The sequence below is a fragment of the Dendrobates tinctorius genome, unplaced genomic scaffold, assembly GCF_039654945.1.
Source record: "Dendrobates tinctorius isolate UK_male_01 unplaced genomic scaffold, ASM3965494v1 ptg000383l, whole genome shotgun sequence".
Classification (NCBI taxonomy): domain Eukaryota; kingdom Metazoa; phylum Chordata; class Amphibia; order Anura; family Dendrobatidae; genus Dendrobates; species Dendrobates tinctorius.
In genome coordinates this window covers 1,585,434-1,602,385 of record NW_027362049.1, presented here as the reverse complement: position 1 = coordinate 1,602,385, position 16,952 = coordinate 1,585,434, and the positions used below count along the sequence as shown (strand labels likewise).

At 46.4% G+C, this 16,952-nt stretch overlaps 1 protein-coding gene across 3 annotated transcripts in view; it reads right to left on the bottom strand.

Moving 5' to 3' along the window:
• Positions 1-16,952, bottom strand: part of RNF157 (ring finger protein 157) — a 63,677-nt gene that overhangs the window by 45,749 nt on the left and 976 nt on the right. For all 3 annotated transcript variants that reach the window (XM_073563181.1, XM_073563183.1, XM_073563182.1), the window contains exons 3-5: positions 11,224-11,342; positions 1,467-1,555; positions 67-213 (exon numbers count right to left, since the gene is read on the bottom strand). In XM_073563181.1, the coding sequence (XP_073419282.1) occupies positions 67-213; positions 1,467-1,555; positions 11,224-11,342 (355 nt within the window). The remainder of the gene's footprint in view (positions 1-66; positions 214-1,466; positions 1,556-11,223; positions 11,343-16,952) is intronic.

Genomic DNA, 16,952 nt, shown 5'->3' with positions numbered 1-16,952 from the left:
ATGACCCCCTAGCTTATTTTTCCACATCTCCAACTTTTACAAAGTTTTCATTCTGCCAATCCTCACCTTGCAATGCCCCCTTGAAAGTCTTCTGTGGCTTGGTAATAGATGGTAATCGCCACTCTTGCATCTGTGTCAAATGTGAACTCCACATTATAATGTACTTTGGGCCGGCTAACCTCAGCGCCGCTGGCCTTCACCTCCTCTGTACCCCTACAAGAGACAGAACACCGCAACATGTCAAAGGATGGCAGAAAGTACTGACAAACAAGATCATCAAGAGAACGCCAAGAGTGTGCAAAGCAGTAATCAAAACAAAAGGTGGCTACTTTGAAGAACCTAGAATATAAGACAAATTTTCAGTTGCTTCACACTTTTTTGTTAATTATACAATTCCACATCTAAAACACATAAGGTTGTTTTTCTTCTTAAATGTACAGCTTTCAGACAGCTATGAACACTTTATTAACACTGTGATAACCTATGACAAGTGTGCATGTCATACGCATTAGGTACTGTCCGCACCCCGATTAGCCTACATGTTATTACGAGAAGTGCTGAGTACTGATCTGTCCTATGACTGTCCCCTATGCCCTGCATGGCTTTTCCACCCCAGTTCCACTATACCTTTAGACTTATATTATAACCCCTCCTTTTCTTGACATCCCTCTGCTTTTCTACCTTTTTACACCTATGCCTGGCATGGCAGGATCTGAACTGTGCAGCTGCATTCTAAGGATATGTGCCCACGCTGCGGATTGGGGTGCGGATTTGGCCGCGTGGATTTTGTAAAATCCGCAGGTAAATCTGCAGGTCAAAAGACCTGCTGATTGGCCTGCGGTTCTGCCCTGCGGTTTTTCATCTCCACAATGGAGGAGATGGCAAACCGCAGTGGAATCCGCAGAAAGAATTGACATGTCAATTCTTTCTGCGGTTTCAAAACCGCAGGAAAACCGTGCGGAAAAATCTGCACTGTCTGCACAGCAGTTTTTTATTCCCATAGGGAATAATGGTACTGTACACCGCAGCAAAAACTGCTGCGGACCCGCAGCGGCCAAATCCACAGCAGAATCCGCAGCGTGTGCACACACCCTTAGAGAGAAGCTGCATTAGAGCCCAGTAGGTGCTGCTGAAAAGGGGTTACACGGTTAAATTCCATGATCATTCCATCTCTGGCCATATAAATGCGGTGATCGTGTTTCGTTTGCTTGGATATATTAGATCACACATGATAAAAGATCTTTATGCCCACCAATCACGAGGCATCGCTGCCCTTTATTATGCTGTCCGCCACCAATAATTGCAGCAGGGTTATCAGTAAGATAAAAACAATTACAAATATGGAAACAAGCGTTGACCTGGGCACCTGCACATGATACAGTTTAATCCGGGACCTCAAACATTTTGAATAACCTAACCCCATAATACTGGCGCCCACATGTCAGTATTTAGTAGGAGATATTCACCTGACGAGGCGCAACGTGTCTTTTCGGATATTGATCAGGCTGCGGAGTGTTTTCACAGGCTCTTGTGGGGAAGGAGCAGCATATGGGAACTAGAAGAGATAACAGAAAATAAAAAGCTTATGCACACAGCCGTATCACAGAAACAACCAAGCAGTGATGTTTAAGGGTATATCCACACGGCCCCAGTCTCAGATCTCGCTAGGTGGACACGTTTTTTTACCTGGGCCTTATAAAGAACTAGCTGAAGAGCCTGGCGCTGCCCGGGCATAGTAACTAACTGTGGTTAGTTATAGCAAATTATAATTATCCTCCATCCCATAGTCCCGTGCCCATATACTCATCATACATATCCACCATCCCATAGTCGAGTGCTCATATACCCATCACACATCCTCCATCCCATAGTCCCGTGCCCATATACCCATCATACATATTCGCCATCCCATAGTTCCAGGCCCATATACCCATCATACATATTCGCCATCCCATAGTCGAGTCCCCATATACCCATCACACATCCTCCATCCCATAGTCCCGTGCCCATATACCCATCACACATCCTCCATCCCATAGTCCCAGGCCCATATACCCATCATACATATTCTCCATCCCATAGTCCCAGGCCCATATACCCATCATACATATCCTCCATCCCATAGTCCCGTGCCCATATACCCATCACACATCCTCCATCCCATAGTCCCGTGCCCATATACCCATCACACATCCTTCATCTCATAGTCCCATGCCCATATCCTCCATCCCATAGTCCCATGCCCATATACCCCTCATACATATCCTCCATCCCATAGTCCCGTGCCCATATACCCGTCATACATATCCTCCATCCCATAGTCAACCATTATGACATCATAGTGAGCGGCGGGGCTTGCAACCTATGATGACATTAGCGTCGCCATGGCAACCATTATGACATCATAGTGAGCGGTGGGGCTTGCAACCTATGATGACATTAGCGTCGCCATGGCAACCATTGTGACATCATAATGAGGGGCGGGGCTTGATACACACTTTTTCCCCATTATCTAGATAGGGGCAAGATTGTTGGGTGAATTGGAACGCGCGGGGTTAAAATTTCGCCTCACAACATAGCCAAGGACAATCTCGGGGTCCAGACGTGTGACTGTGCCAAATTTTGAATTTCCAGAAGTAAGAGAGGGACACCACAACGCTGACAGTATAGAATTGTTATTTTACAGCAGATATGCACCTAGGAGAAATACATGAAAACTGGGCCTCTAGGGCTTTCTCCAGCAGTCCTCTAGACAAACACTGGTGCGACAGTCAAGCATGTGCATTCAACACGGTCTGCATCCTGGGATCCCAACGTAATTATGCCCCTCCTATCGACAGTGAAGACTTTTGAGGGCTTTTCCATGGACTGATGATCTGCAGAACTAGCAGTTATATAAAAGTTAGTATATATGTGCCCCGCGATTGGCCGACACAAGAACAGGACTTGTCGGCTGACTGCATCTGGGCATAAAAATTATTGCTTGAAGCACATCCATTCGAAAAATCAGGGACTATGTGGCTAACAATGATTGTGCAAACTGTATGGGCATGAACATTCATATGAAAGCTGAGTGGGCAGCTTATTTGCCTAAGTAAAAGGATCTTCATAGACCTCATCCAAATTAGCAAGATCCACCAACAAAAATCTCATGCTTTAGCCGCTCGTTGGGCCCACAGCCATCTCTCCCATACACAGGAACGCTAAATTGACTGTGCCCTCCTGTGTTCTCCATGAGAAACCAGACGGCTAACACAATGACCAAGAGTTTATCTACATGAGAACAAAGTGGTGATCGGCATTCCAAAGATCGGGCATGCGTGATCGACATCTACCTCGAAAATCAGACGGTCAGCCCTCCCATTGGACCGTCGGCTGAACCTGTCAACATCAGGCAAGTTCACCCAATAATAGTTTAATTTGTTTGGAGGCCTGTTATAATAATGATCGATCACTGCAAGCATGGATGACTAGGGCACCGCGATGGGCTGATCTTACACGCCAGTCATGTGTATTATAGCCATACAACTCACTTGTATTATGAGAGATTATTTTATTCGGACAATATTAATCAGAAGACATAATAAAGCTGAATATTTGCGCATCCATCAATTATCTTCTCTACATCAAATATAATTGGTATCATGTATTAGTATTAGCCAGTTATAGGTTTATCATGCCTCCATTTTTCTTGACATTTAAAATTTTAAATTTGTAATCAGTCACTTCAATCCCTAGAAGAAAGCAGATGATATTGGGGTACAATATACCACAGGAGGATATGTGGATGTAAATTAACTGCTGGACCATTTTCTCTTATGGTGGGCACTATGGGGTCCTTGGAGAGCGATGTATCCACCTTCTGTATGATTCTTCCCCCATACTAGCAATCTGGCTTCACCAGCATCATCTTATTTCCCTGGGATATATGCATTTAACCTTGCCACTAAGAAAGGATTGAGACCTCCGGCCCATTTATCTCCGGAGAGCTTGTCATCACCTTACACATGGCCGATTATTGCCCAGACAAGCAGAAAAACTCCTTTACACAGAGTGAAGACACAAATGTGAATGAAAAGGCAATGAAGAGCTACGTCAATCATTGGATACTTTGTACCCACAAACATTGCAATTACCCCACACACAAAAATAGATGTTACCCTGCCAGGACTGCTCTACTAGTACTGTTATTAGACGGATGAACATTACATAAGCCACAGTGAGCAAAACAATCCCAAGCCCATACAGCGTTACAATCAGCCTATTGTGCCAACACAGGGACTTCATAGGAAATGGCGATTTATACAGGTCGCCTTTTTTTTTTTTTTTTTATCTGTAACATAACTCCAAGGGGAAACGTGACACGCCACTGACACCGTCTAATAAACCCAGTCCCTACTTACACAAACGTGGCGTTGGGGCAGCGCTGAGGCCCGAGCATGGTACATAGTGGAATACTGTAGCTGCATGCGTATGGAGGGCAGGCATTGTGGCTGCATACGGTGTAGAGTAAGACACTGCAATGGCACACATCACAGAACCGGGCAGCGTAGTGGCACACATCACGGAACCGGGCAGCGTAGTGGCACACATCACGGAACCGGGCAGCGTAGTGGCACACATCACGGAACCGGGCAGCGTAGTGGCACACATCACGGAACCGGGCAGCGTAGTGGCACACATCACGGAACCGGGCAGCGTAGTGGCACACATCACGGAACCGGGCAGCGTAGTGGCACACATCACAGAACCGGGTATTGTAGGTGCATTTGGTCTGGAGGGCGTGCACTGTGGCTGCATACGGTATGGAGAGGGTACTATAGTTGGTTGCTTACAATATTCAGGGGGTACACAGTGACTACAACTGTTGTGGGTTTGAAGCAGCATTTCCCTACTACTAAAAAAAAAAAAAGAAAAAAAAATAATATTTAACATGCAATCATTCACAACATTCCCCAGTGACAACATCTTTTATGGCTACATAAAAATCATTTGCAATCATAACATTCAAATTTGTCGATGGCTTGGAAAAATAGGCATTAGACCTACCGGTAATTATGTTTCCAGGAGTCCATCCTGACAGCACCAGGGAGGACGTCCCTCGCCTCCTTGCAGGGACAGGAAGAGCACACAAGAGGTTAAAAACAGTCTCCACCCCCATTCCCTCAGTGTTTTTCCAAGTACCACACCGTGGATGATGCAACTGAACACTTTATTTATAGAATCATATTACGACATATGACATCATTAATTCGGGAAGGGAACTATCCGTGCTGTCAGGATGGACTCCTGGAAACATAATTACCGGTAGGTCTAATGCCTATTTTCCAGGACGTCCCTCCTGACAGCACCAGGGAGAATACCAAAGTATCCCCTTAGGGTGGGATGACTGCCTGGAGAACCATTCTCCCGAAAGCAGTCTGTTGGTTAGATAACACATCTAATTTGTAATGCTTACAGAATGTGTCCAACCTGGACCAGGTTGAGGCCCTACAAATTTGGTTTACTGAAGCCCCTGCTCTTTCCGCCCAGGAAACTGATAAAGCTCGTGTTGAGTAGCTTTTAACCCTTCTGGGGGAGGAACCCCCTGAGAGACATAGGCTAAACTGATTAGCGATGTTATACATCTCGCGATGGAGGCTTTTCTCCCTTTGTTTTTCCCCCCCAAAGAGGAAAAATAGGTTATGGCCCTGTCTCCAACCCTGCGTGGCCCTGATGTAATCAATAACTGCCTGGCGTCTAATTCGTGCAGGGCCCTTTCTTTGCCATTTGAGGGGTTCTCACAAAAGGAATGTAAAATTATTTCCTGGTTTAAGTTTTGGACTGACGCAACTTTGGGCAAAAAGGTGGGGTCTAATCTCATGATTATTCGATCCTCCCAGATTCGGAGATATGGGTCTCGGATAGATAGCGCCTCTGTCTCACTTATCCGTTTTGCAGTAGTGATCGCCACTAAGAATGCTACCTTCATGGTTCGATGTGAGATGGGCATCTCCTGACTCTGGATAAAGGGATCTGAGCAAAGGGACCGCAGAACAAGACTAAGATCCCATGGGGGGACTGACCTCCTGACTGTGGGACGTAACCTCTGAGTTGCCCTGATAAATCTTATTACCCAGGGATGGGAGGCCAAGGGATAGTCCAGAAAGGCGCTTAATGCCGAGATCTGGACCTTCAGCGTGCTAGGCCTAAATCCTTTATTAAAGCCTGCCTGAAGAAAATCCAGTATCTTTGGGATGTCTGGCTTTCCTTCCGCTGAGTCGGGCCTGCCACAATCCAGACAGAATCTTTTCCAAATTTTGTGGTATATCTGCTGGCCTGAATAGTCGATATGACCTGGTCTGACAGGCCTCGAGCCCTCAGGATCTGCCGTTCAGGATCCAGGCTGACAGGTGAAGTCTCCCTGGATCTTGGCGAAGCACCGGCCCTTGGTGAATGTCTTCCCTCTGTGGGAGCAGGAGTGGTCGATCTTCTGCCATAATCCCCAGGAGTGGAAACCAGCTCCTTTTCAACCAATAAGGTGCTATCAGTGGCACTCTTGCCTGATCCTCCTGAATCTTCCTGAGGATGGCTGGAATGAGAGCTATCGGGGGAAATGGATATGAGAGAGTCTGCCCCCACTTTTGGTTTAGGGCGTCTACCCCTTCTGCATGGTCCAACGGATTCAGAGAGAAAAACCTGTACATCTTCGTATTCTTTCTGGTTGCGAAGAGGTCTATCTGCGGTCTTCCCCAGCGCTGGCATAAGTTCTGAAAGATCTCTGTGTTCAGCTCCCACTCCGTGGGACAGATCTTCTGCCTGCTTAAATAATCTGCCACTGTGTTTTGCGACCCTTCGAGGTGGATGGCTGTTACTGACAGAACCGTATTTTCTGCCCAGGAAAAGATCCTTTTTGCCAGGTCCTGGAGTGCCTAATGCCTTGTTCCTCCTTGATGCCGGAGGAAGGAAACCGCCGTCACATTGTCTGATAGAATCTTGACGTGTTGATTTCTTAGTTTGTCCTGATTTCTTCTTAGGGCCTCCCATGTGGCGTAAAGTTCCTTGTAGTTGGAGGAGGTGGATCGCATGTTTGCCGGCCAGTATCCCTGAAGAATTCTGCCTTCTAGGTGAGCCCCCCAGCCCCATTTGCTGGTGTCTGTAGTGATTATGACGCATGGTGAGGTGATCCAGGGGACACCTTTCCTTAGGTTTTGTCGCTGCATCCACCACACCAGGGATCTTTTTACTGCTGGAGACAAGGCCATTTTCTTGTCTAGGGAGGTCTGGTGACACTCCCAGGCGGCCAATACTTCTTTTTGAAGGGTTCTCGCATGGAACTGTGCCCATCGGACACAAGGGATGCAGGATGTCATGAGGCCCAGAGCGCGCATGGCTATTCTGATGGAAACGCGGCCTTTTTGAAGTTCCTTCACGCTGTCCCGTATCCTTGTGTTTTTCTGGTGGTAAGAAGGAAGTTCTGCTTCTGGAATCCAATAGCACCCCCCCAAAAAAAAAACCTTTCTTTCTGGTACTAGGTTCGATTTTTCTTTGTTTATGATCCAGCCCAGAAACTCTAGAACCTCTATTGTCTTCTCCTTGTGTCGCCGTAGTTCTGCTGATCTCGCCACCAGGAGGAAGTCGTCTAGGTATGGAATGATGATTATTCCGCGATTTCTTAGGAACGCTACCACTTCCGCGATTAGCTTCGTGAAGACTCGAGGCCAGACCAAAAGGAAGACACTGAAATTGAAAGTGGCAGGTCTGATTCTGAAGTCTTACTGCAAACCTCAGGAATCTCTGTGACATTGGGTGAATTGGCACCTGATAGTAGGCACTTTTCAGGTCCAGGGTACACATCAGGGCATTCTTGTCTATCAAATGGACTGTGGATCCGATTGACTCCATTCGGAATTTTTAGTACGTGACCCAGGCATTTAAGGGTTTCAGACTTATAATGGTACGGGATTCTCCGGATGGCTTTGCGATGGCAAATAGGGACGAATAGTGGCCCGCCCCAATTTCTGCCCGGGGAACCGGAATTACCACCCCTAAGTTTGCCAGTTCTGTCATGTCGACCCACATCTGGGAGTCGTCTTTTATTCTGCGGGGAGAAATGGACGAAAATTCTATTTGGTAACCCTCTGCTATTGTCCTCAGTACCCACTGATTTTTTGTGATCCGAGACCACTGGGAACTGAGTTCTCTGAGTCGACCCCCTATGTTGGTATAGTCATGTTCTCCTAGATCTAGTACGTGATCCAGAAGGGGGGGCTCTAGATCTTCCAGCTCTAGAGTGGGTGCTACCGTAGGGACCCCTCTGAGAGCTCCCATGGTACCTATAGTACTGCTGCCTTCTATATCCCTCGGGTCTACGAAAGGGCTGGTCCCTAGGCTTGTTTTCCTCAGGGAACCCTTTCTTTACATCGGATGCTTTTTCTAGTATATCATCCAATGCAGGGCCAAAGACATAACCCAGAGAAGGGAAGGGCACAGAGCTTGTTTTTAGAGGCTCCGTCACCCGTCCAGGTCTTTAACCAGATGGCTCTGCGTGCCGAATTTGACAAAGAGCAATTCCGGGCGGCAATTCTAACAGATTCCACCGATGCATCGGCTAGGAAGGCTGTGGCTGACTTCATGATTGGAAGAGAATCTATAATTTCCTCCCTTGGGGTTTTGTTAGTTAAATGTTCCTCTAACTGGCCCAACCATAAACACATAGACCTTGCTACCGAAGTAGCTGCTACGTTTGTTTTAATTAAGGCTGCTGATGTTTCCCAGGCCCGCCTTAGTAGGTTATCCGCCTTCCTATCCATGGGGTCCCTCAGACTAGACGCGTCCTCAAAAGGGATCGTTGTTTTCTTGACTACTTTTGCCACAGGGACATCAATCTTGGGAACTACCTCCCATTCTTTAATGTCCTCGGGGTCGAAGGGGAGCAGTCTCTTAAAGTCCCGGGATATCACGAGACGTTTTTCTGCCTCCTCCCATTCCTCCAGGACCATAGCTCGCACATGGTCGTTCACTGGAAATACTACTTTCCTCTGCTCCCTAAGGCCTCCGAACATCATGTCCTGCCTGGACTGAGGTTTCTGGACCTCCTCAATCTGCATTGTGTCTCTGACCGCCTGAACCAGATTGTCTGTATCATCCGAGGAAAAGAGGTAACTTTTCCCATACTCCGGTTCGCTAGTGCCCAGCTCGCCTTCTTCCTGATCCGACTCCGAGGAGTAGGAACCTTCCTCCGAACTAAGCTCCATCTACTGTCTGGTTCGCTTAGCACTGGGGCCTGGACTGGCTGGCTGTGGCTGGAACAAGGTGGCCATGGAAGCCTGGACCTCCTCTCGAATCAGAGATCTCATCTCCGATAGGAGGGACGGCTGTTCGCCTTTCATTACTTTGGCCGTACAAGTGTCACACAGCAACTTCTTGTGCTTGCTGGGGAGCTTAACTCTGCATACGGGACACTTATTGGGCTTCCCTGGGTCTTTCTCCGCCTGCTTGGTCGTGGGAATGGGCGCTGTCAGTTGTGCCTTTTCCTGCATAGTGCAAGAGAGAGACAGTAAGCCTCTGATCTGGGCCTTCCGGGTGTCAGTCGGTCTGCGCTATGCACACTAACACCATCCGGGTCGATTCTGCCCTGGTTCTCCATCGCTGTTGAGAGCCTCTGCGAGGTCAGGACAGGAGGGTGCTGCCTGTCCCGCTGATACCGCACTCTGCTCCTTCAGAGCACCCACCAGCAGCCTGTATTTCCGGCGCTCTGACGTCACCGGAAGTGCGTCGCAGCCTCTCTGCCCGCGACTTCCGGTCCCCGCGCTGCTGCCGGCGTCGGAGCCGAGAGCCTCCGCTGCGGGAGGACGCAGCTCTACCCAGGGGGCTCGTCCTCCCCTGGTCTCTGTGGCTGAGGGACCCCCACCTAGGAGAGTTTCAGCGCCGGGGCCGCTTCGCAGGAGGAAGGATTGGCAGGGCCGCCCGATCCCCCTGGACCCCTCCGGTAAGCCGACTCCTCTTGTGTGTCCCTCCGTGCAGGGACAGGAAGAAAACACTGAGGGAATGGGGGTGGAGACTGTTTTTAACCTCTTGTGTGCTCTTCCTGTCCCTGCAAGGAGGCGAGGGACGTCCTCCCTGGTGCTGTCAGGAGGGACGTCCTGGAAAATGGCATTAATTAAAAAAAAAAATCTTAATTATTTTATCATACATGCAAGTAACAAGCGCTGACAGACTTGCTATGTTAGCAGATTCTTTCATTATAAACTCTTTTGGTGCAGACCCATTAATCAGTACAATGTAAGCTTCTTTGCTTGATATCGGCATAATGCTGGTTAGGCTGCAAACTATTCCTCCTGAACATCCCTTGCCTATGCGCTCAGTATCTCCAAGCCTGGTTTGGCCAACTTTGCTATAATGTGTAAGGGAACCTTCAGTCTGGGAAGAAACAGAAAGTTCAGCTTTTGCCCAGTGTTGGGCTTTTCTACAACTCCTAAAGTATCTTACTGTTGTAGATCTCCTCCCAGATTAACCATGGCTTCTAAATGGCCCAGACATAATCTGCACGAGATTTTGCATAGGGATTACTTGCCCCTGGTGCACAGCTAAATCTGCATGTAGTCCATAGCTCCTGGGGGGATCCGTCATGTAGTACCCAGATTCTTGCATTGGCCGCAGGAGCTTTAAGGAAAGTAGCATCATAAGGTTTAACTACTGGGGAAAAATAATTGTCTATAGAAGCACCAAGTCTACTGTATTTTGATCCTATTCACACAAATAAGGAAATATATATATTTTATGTCATTTTCTATGCTATACGATGCTTTTATGTAATGAATTAAATCACAATCCTGAAAAGAAAAAAAAAGGAAAGTCACAACTACAGCAGCCCTGGACAAGTAGCATGGAGAGTTAACATTGCATGTGTGCAGGATTAGCTCTACACGTGTAAGCACTGCGATCCAGCCCTACATAAAGTAGGCGGGGGTGTCCCTGTGTGCCCCCCAACACAGCTTGGCACAGATGGAGGGGGCAGTGCATTTGGAGTAGTGAACAGACAGATGCTTTGTTGGCTTATGATAGGAAGCAATTAGAAAAACTATTTTGCACCCATGTTAAATATAGAGAAAAACACTGCAGATAACCATGTTTTATCTTCAGAGCGTTTCATCCATACAGCTTGTAGGAACACAGCTTTTCACTAGGATTAAGGACACGGACCATTCAGATTACAGATCCAGCAGCAATTTCTACACATACCGTGACAGGGCGACTTCCAAGAAAGTTCAGGTCACTGTTTTCACCAAAAAGGTAACCTTCAGGGTGGCTGGAATCAAACTTCTCTCCACCCATGATGAAATGACTGGCAAAGTAACTCCCTGGATATATAAAGATGGACATACAAATCAGACATATAGGTGTAATTCAGCCACATTATCTAACACATATCGGATAGACTACATCCTACCGTTAAGAGCTGTCAAAGAAAACCTGACGGCAGGTACCATGCAGCCCCGTCCGTGGCCGGCAGGTACCATGCAGCCCCGTCCGTGGCCGGCAGGTACCATGCAGCCCCGTCCGTGGCCGGCAGGTACCATGCAGCCCCGTCCGTGGCCGGCAGGTACCATGCAGCCCCGTCCGTGGCCGGCAGGTACCATGCAGCCCCGTCCGTGGCCGGCAGGTACCATGCAGCGGCTGTATCTCAGCCAGGTATGCTTTACTCTCAAATGCTGCGGTGTATCAGAGTCGACCATACCTGACTAAGACCATATTGCCAAGGTCTGATACCTGCTGCCCATGGATTAAATAGCATGTATCCGCTACCGCTAACAGGTTTAATTTAAAGGGGTCGGCCACCTTCAAGGACTTTTTTTTTTTTTTTACTTATACGCATATATTGAGGACTAAAAATCATTTTTTGCACTTGGGTTTCAATAAAATGTTAGCACTGTTTGACTTTTACAGTCCCTGATCTCCCCCAGCACATTCAACTTGGATGTGGTCCATCAACTGAGAAGAAAAAGACTCATCATAGAAAGTTACAAACTCTCAATTGGATAGTTAGAACGGAGGTCACTGACAGATACTCAGATAACTCTATTTCTGGCTGCGGAACGATGGTGCAACACAGAAACCATAGAAAGAAAACAGTGCAAAATCCAATTACAAAAAAGTATTATTTAGCACAAACTACATGTCAGTAAAATTCTATTATTACAATATCACCATGACCAGGTGTCAGAGTAATGGAAATGATAGACCTCTTCATGTTTTACATACATCATGCATTTCATTTATATACTACCGGGCTTGTGTAGACCCTAATCTGGGGCCTACATTACATTGCTGGGACCAATGTGAGCTATACACCCATCTCTGTTATAGGAATTAACGTTCTTGAGTATCCACTTAGATACACGTAGCATAGGATTTTAGATCAAAACAGCATGTAGTTTATTGTCCATCATAAATTTTACAGCTTCAAAAAAAAAAAACGTTCCTTCAATATTAATTGTATTAATGGATAGCAACTCCGAGGTGCGGCCCCTCGCCCAAGGCCCTTTTCTTCAGACAGAATTAAACAAATGTAGCACACTCAGCAATCTCTGTATTCCCAGCAGCAGCTCAAATTTGTATAAAATGTGGTCACCAAACAAACACCTCTCTATTTGGCACCAGCACACCTCTTTGCAGAGCAGGCTAACCAACAGCTCTGCCTTTCTCTAGTCTCAACACACTCCACACTGCTGAGCTAACCCAGCGGCTGTTAATAGGCCTGTAAACTCCAGAGTGGATCATAGGATCGACTTTTCCCAAGTTCTTTTAGCTACTCAAAAATATTCGGCCCCAAAATCCAGTCACATTAAACCCTTTCAGTATGGTACAGCTCACATTCCCAACACATATCTACCATCCAGGAGCTTACCTCCTGCTTTCCTGCAAAGTATAGTATAAAAGATACTAATGCATACACAGTTATTAACGTTGCCCATCTGTTCTGGGATCAGGTAATTTTCTAACTAATGCAGCATGAGACTATTTTTGTAGAATACTGGATTAAAATCATTTTACGGATTTCATTGCATAATTGGTGAGGTTTGCTATCTAGGACATAACTGGTTAGGCAGATCGACAGCCCCTGCAGGGGCAGTAATGGTGGCCATATTGGTCGCTAAAGAAGCAGATACCATAGGAAACAACTAGAGAAAGCTTTCAGCAGCTTAGCACAGAAGGAGACCTCAAGGACATATGACTACTGGCATTTCATTTTAGGAGAATTAGCTCTCTAAAGAAAGGATTACAACAACATGGACCTTGTCAGACAGTAGGGGTGGTAGGTGATATATTAATGCCAGCAAAACATATGCAGGTCGCCATGATGGACCTAATGTACGCTAGCCGAGGCGCTGAAAATGACTTCATAGGGGAATAAAAGTCAGAGAAATGACTCTTCACAAAATTAGAAGACTATAAAAAGCTAAATGTGAAATATTGGGCTCCAATTAAGAATATGCGGCCGAAAGTCATTAAGGAGAACAGTCTTTCAAGAAAGTGACGGTCTGACAGGAATCTAATGAATAATCCATATTGGAAGGCCTATCAGGCAGCTAACCTCTAGAATACATTAAAGAGAACTCACTGAATGACCCACTTATTCCAAACCCGAGAGCGACCTAAGACACAACATGGCGATGGTGACCTCCACCGACGACAGCCCGCCCCTGTCAACGACTTCCGTCCGACCAAGGGGTTAATCGGAGGCACGAAACTATTTAACACTCGTAAAATGGTAGAACTTCCTCTGCGCGATACATTATTCATGCAGACGGCTTTCTGAATCACCTGCATTATTTAACAGCGGAGGTGGAGGTGCACTGAAGGATGAAGCCTGGAGGGGGTGGGGGACAATAGCGAGCGCACAGGTAAAGTCTGGGCTTTAAGGCGCAATTAACAAGCATAATGTGAACAAGGTTTGAGGTTTTTGGGCTATAATAGTATTGTGCAGTTTTTAACTGCTAGGATTCAGGTTTTTCGGACCACATGATTGGCAAATTCAGCTGGTTAGATTTGGTTTGACTGCTATACCTTATCTCTCTTTCCAGCAATACAATAGCCCGTTTTTTACCAGGCTTTATAATAGGGGACATCTGTGTAATTTTATATTGTTATTTTTGTACTTAATAAAAGTTATATTTTAATAGGGTTTTTTTTTTCCAGTTAGTCGCTTTAAGGCGCAATGAATGAGAAAACCGCCCCCTATAGCAAGTAATGTGTCCCGAGACTCCATTCTCCAGAGGTCGGCCACTTGACAAGTACTCAATCTCCTCCTGCTGCTAATATTAGCAAGCAAAGCATCTACGGAATAAGAGCACAATGCTGCATTTTATAGTATACATGGATGACCGCATTGTATACACCACATCAGGAGAATCAGGCCCCTGAAACAAAATAAATAAATAAAAAATAAGCCTGATCCGGAAATAAGTCCATGTGCTGTGACAATAGAGAATGACATTGCTTGCTCTGCAGACACTGATGAAGTGACAACAGTGCTGCGGAGACTCCTGCCCCTGGATGAGGCTCTGCAGGGCTGATGCAGCAAGTTAATGCAGTCACGCCGGCTGCTGAGCGCCACCTGCCCCCACAACACGGTCTGATCTTATAATGCCACACTACTACATGCACCAAGCTGGGCCATAAATAGACACTTTCCCACGGACCCTGGCAGTCCCATTCAAAAGAGAGGTGTTCTAGGGCATAGATTTGTAGAATACCCACTCATCAGAGGGCATATTGTGTCCCGAAATAACTTCCCCCTACTCATTCATAGTCATCCAAGGCATAGAATACCATCTCATACAGCATTTTCTAACACACAGTTACTGCTGACACATCTGAATAGAAAGCTTACGGGTATTCAGACTTGTAGTAGATGGGAAAAAGAGAGCAATTACTCCATCTACTCATATTACAACTACCATGTGGAATGATGGGCGGCAATTCCCTCTTCTATGGTCAGCGCTAATGGGAGGAGATGTACAGGTCTGTGGCCGAGGGTGCACATGGCGCACACCATGCAAGTCTATGGGAGAAATGAAAGCAGCCACGGATACTAAACGCCAATATTATTAGAGGCCTATGATAGGAGAGGAAGTGGTTGCAGAGCTTGTGATGAAGCCCCTGAAAATTAAACATACGCCAACAGTGGACCCCCATAGATCTAGCAATTATATAACTTACATAAGTGAACATTTGTGGGAGGTAAAAAATTAAATAAAAAGCACACTCTTCAAGAAAAAAAAAAAATATGCAGTAGCTGTTATAGGACATTTTTACATCGGCTATAAAACAGCGAAATGGTAATGTGCAAAATAGGCAAAAAATTCAGGTTTGTTTGCTTTTTTAAATATCCCAATAAGGCACATTAAAAAAAAAAAAAAAAAAAAAAAACACAAAGCCACCTTATATGACTCGACATTCATAAAATCTGCCGCCGGGTTTTTAAATATTAAAAAGGATAAGAATTCACAGTCTAAAAATACCCTGGTTCTACCGGTCTTACAAGAAGGAGCACGCAGCAGGCAATCCAGTCCCCTGGCGGCTTCTGCGCCCATCCCATCATTAGAAGCTGCCGAAAACAGCACTCTGTATCCAGAAGCCCGACATGTCCTAAACAACAATTACTAGAAGGCTAGGAGAACACATCATATTTTTTTTTTCCTAAAATGGTCAAAAGGGAGGAGTTTTAAAACTTCTAAAATTTTGTGTGCTCGTACCCAAACACCAGTATTGGCATCCAAGGAGCACACGGTGTGCTGCAATATGTATGCAGGACACCAAAGGAACCGGAAAAGGGTTTCAGGAGACCAGGGAGGATTTTGCCACTTGATTTTAGAGCTAAATATAAAAGAGTGCATGTATCACCTTGTGTAAGACAAGTGCAGAACGTGTAACACACGACTTATCGCAATTGCTTTACATGGAGTGATCGACTTCTGATAGATCTCCCAGTGATCTATAGGAAAACCTCGCACTAAGTGTCCCATTCCCCTAGAGCGCCCCAAAAGGCAAAAAGAGGCATTGCAAGATTATATGGACAATGGGATATAAAGTGTTGGCAATGAATAAGGAGAATGAAGCATCACATTATCTATATTAGAGAACTCTGCTCAAACATCCTGGAGGCTCTGGGAGACCCTCAGAGGAACTGTCAAGTCTCATGGGTACTGCAGAAGCTTCCCGAAACCTCACAAATATAAGCGAGAAATTAATGGTTATTTTACGGAGACCGGGCTGTTATGCCAGCAGACTCAAACCCAACATGTACATTTGGGGGGAAGCTGCCCCACTGGTATTTCTGCCCAGTGGTTAGTAACTCAGGTCCTGCTTCTGTTGTCTCTCTAGTGCCCCCCACTGTCTGCTCCAGGTGCCCCCATTAAGCTCACACTTTCTTAGCACCTCTGTACAGGTAGCCCCCTCAACCTTCAAGCGCCTTTGCTCCAGTTTCCTCCTTGTAGTGTTTTTTCTACATTTGGCACAGGGGAAATAGCCTAAAAGGGTGGTGTGACTAATACCTGTGTGTGCCCATTCCCCATAGGGATGACAGTAAGGAAGCAGGCCAGAATTAACCATCTTCACGTGGCGTCGGTCACCAGACAGGTACTCTGATGGTATAAGATGCCATCCCTAAAAGTAACACGATGCGATTGGCGCAGGTCGGCGCACCGTCAAAAGCATACCTGAGCACGGCCTGCGCACCCAATGCTAAAGATAGGGTACGCTGGTCGCACGCAGCTGACCGGAGGAGGCGGAGCTTCACGGCGAGCGTCCGCTGCGCCTCAAAACGCTAGTGTGAAACTAGCCTCTGCATATGAAGGACACTGGCTTCCATTCTCTAGTACAGTAAGCCCAATTTTAGAAGCATCCTGGGGTCTGTGTACAAATAGATTCCGACCACACAGTCTTCACTCTTCACCGTCAGAGGGGGA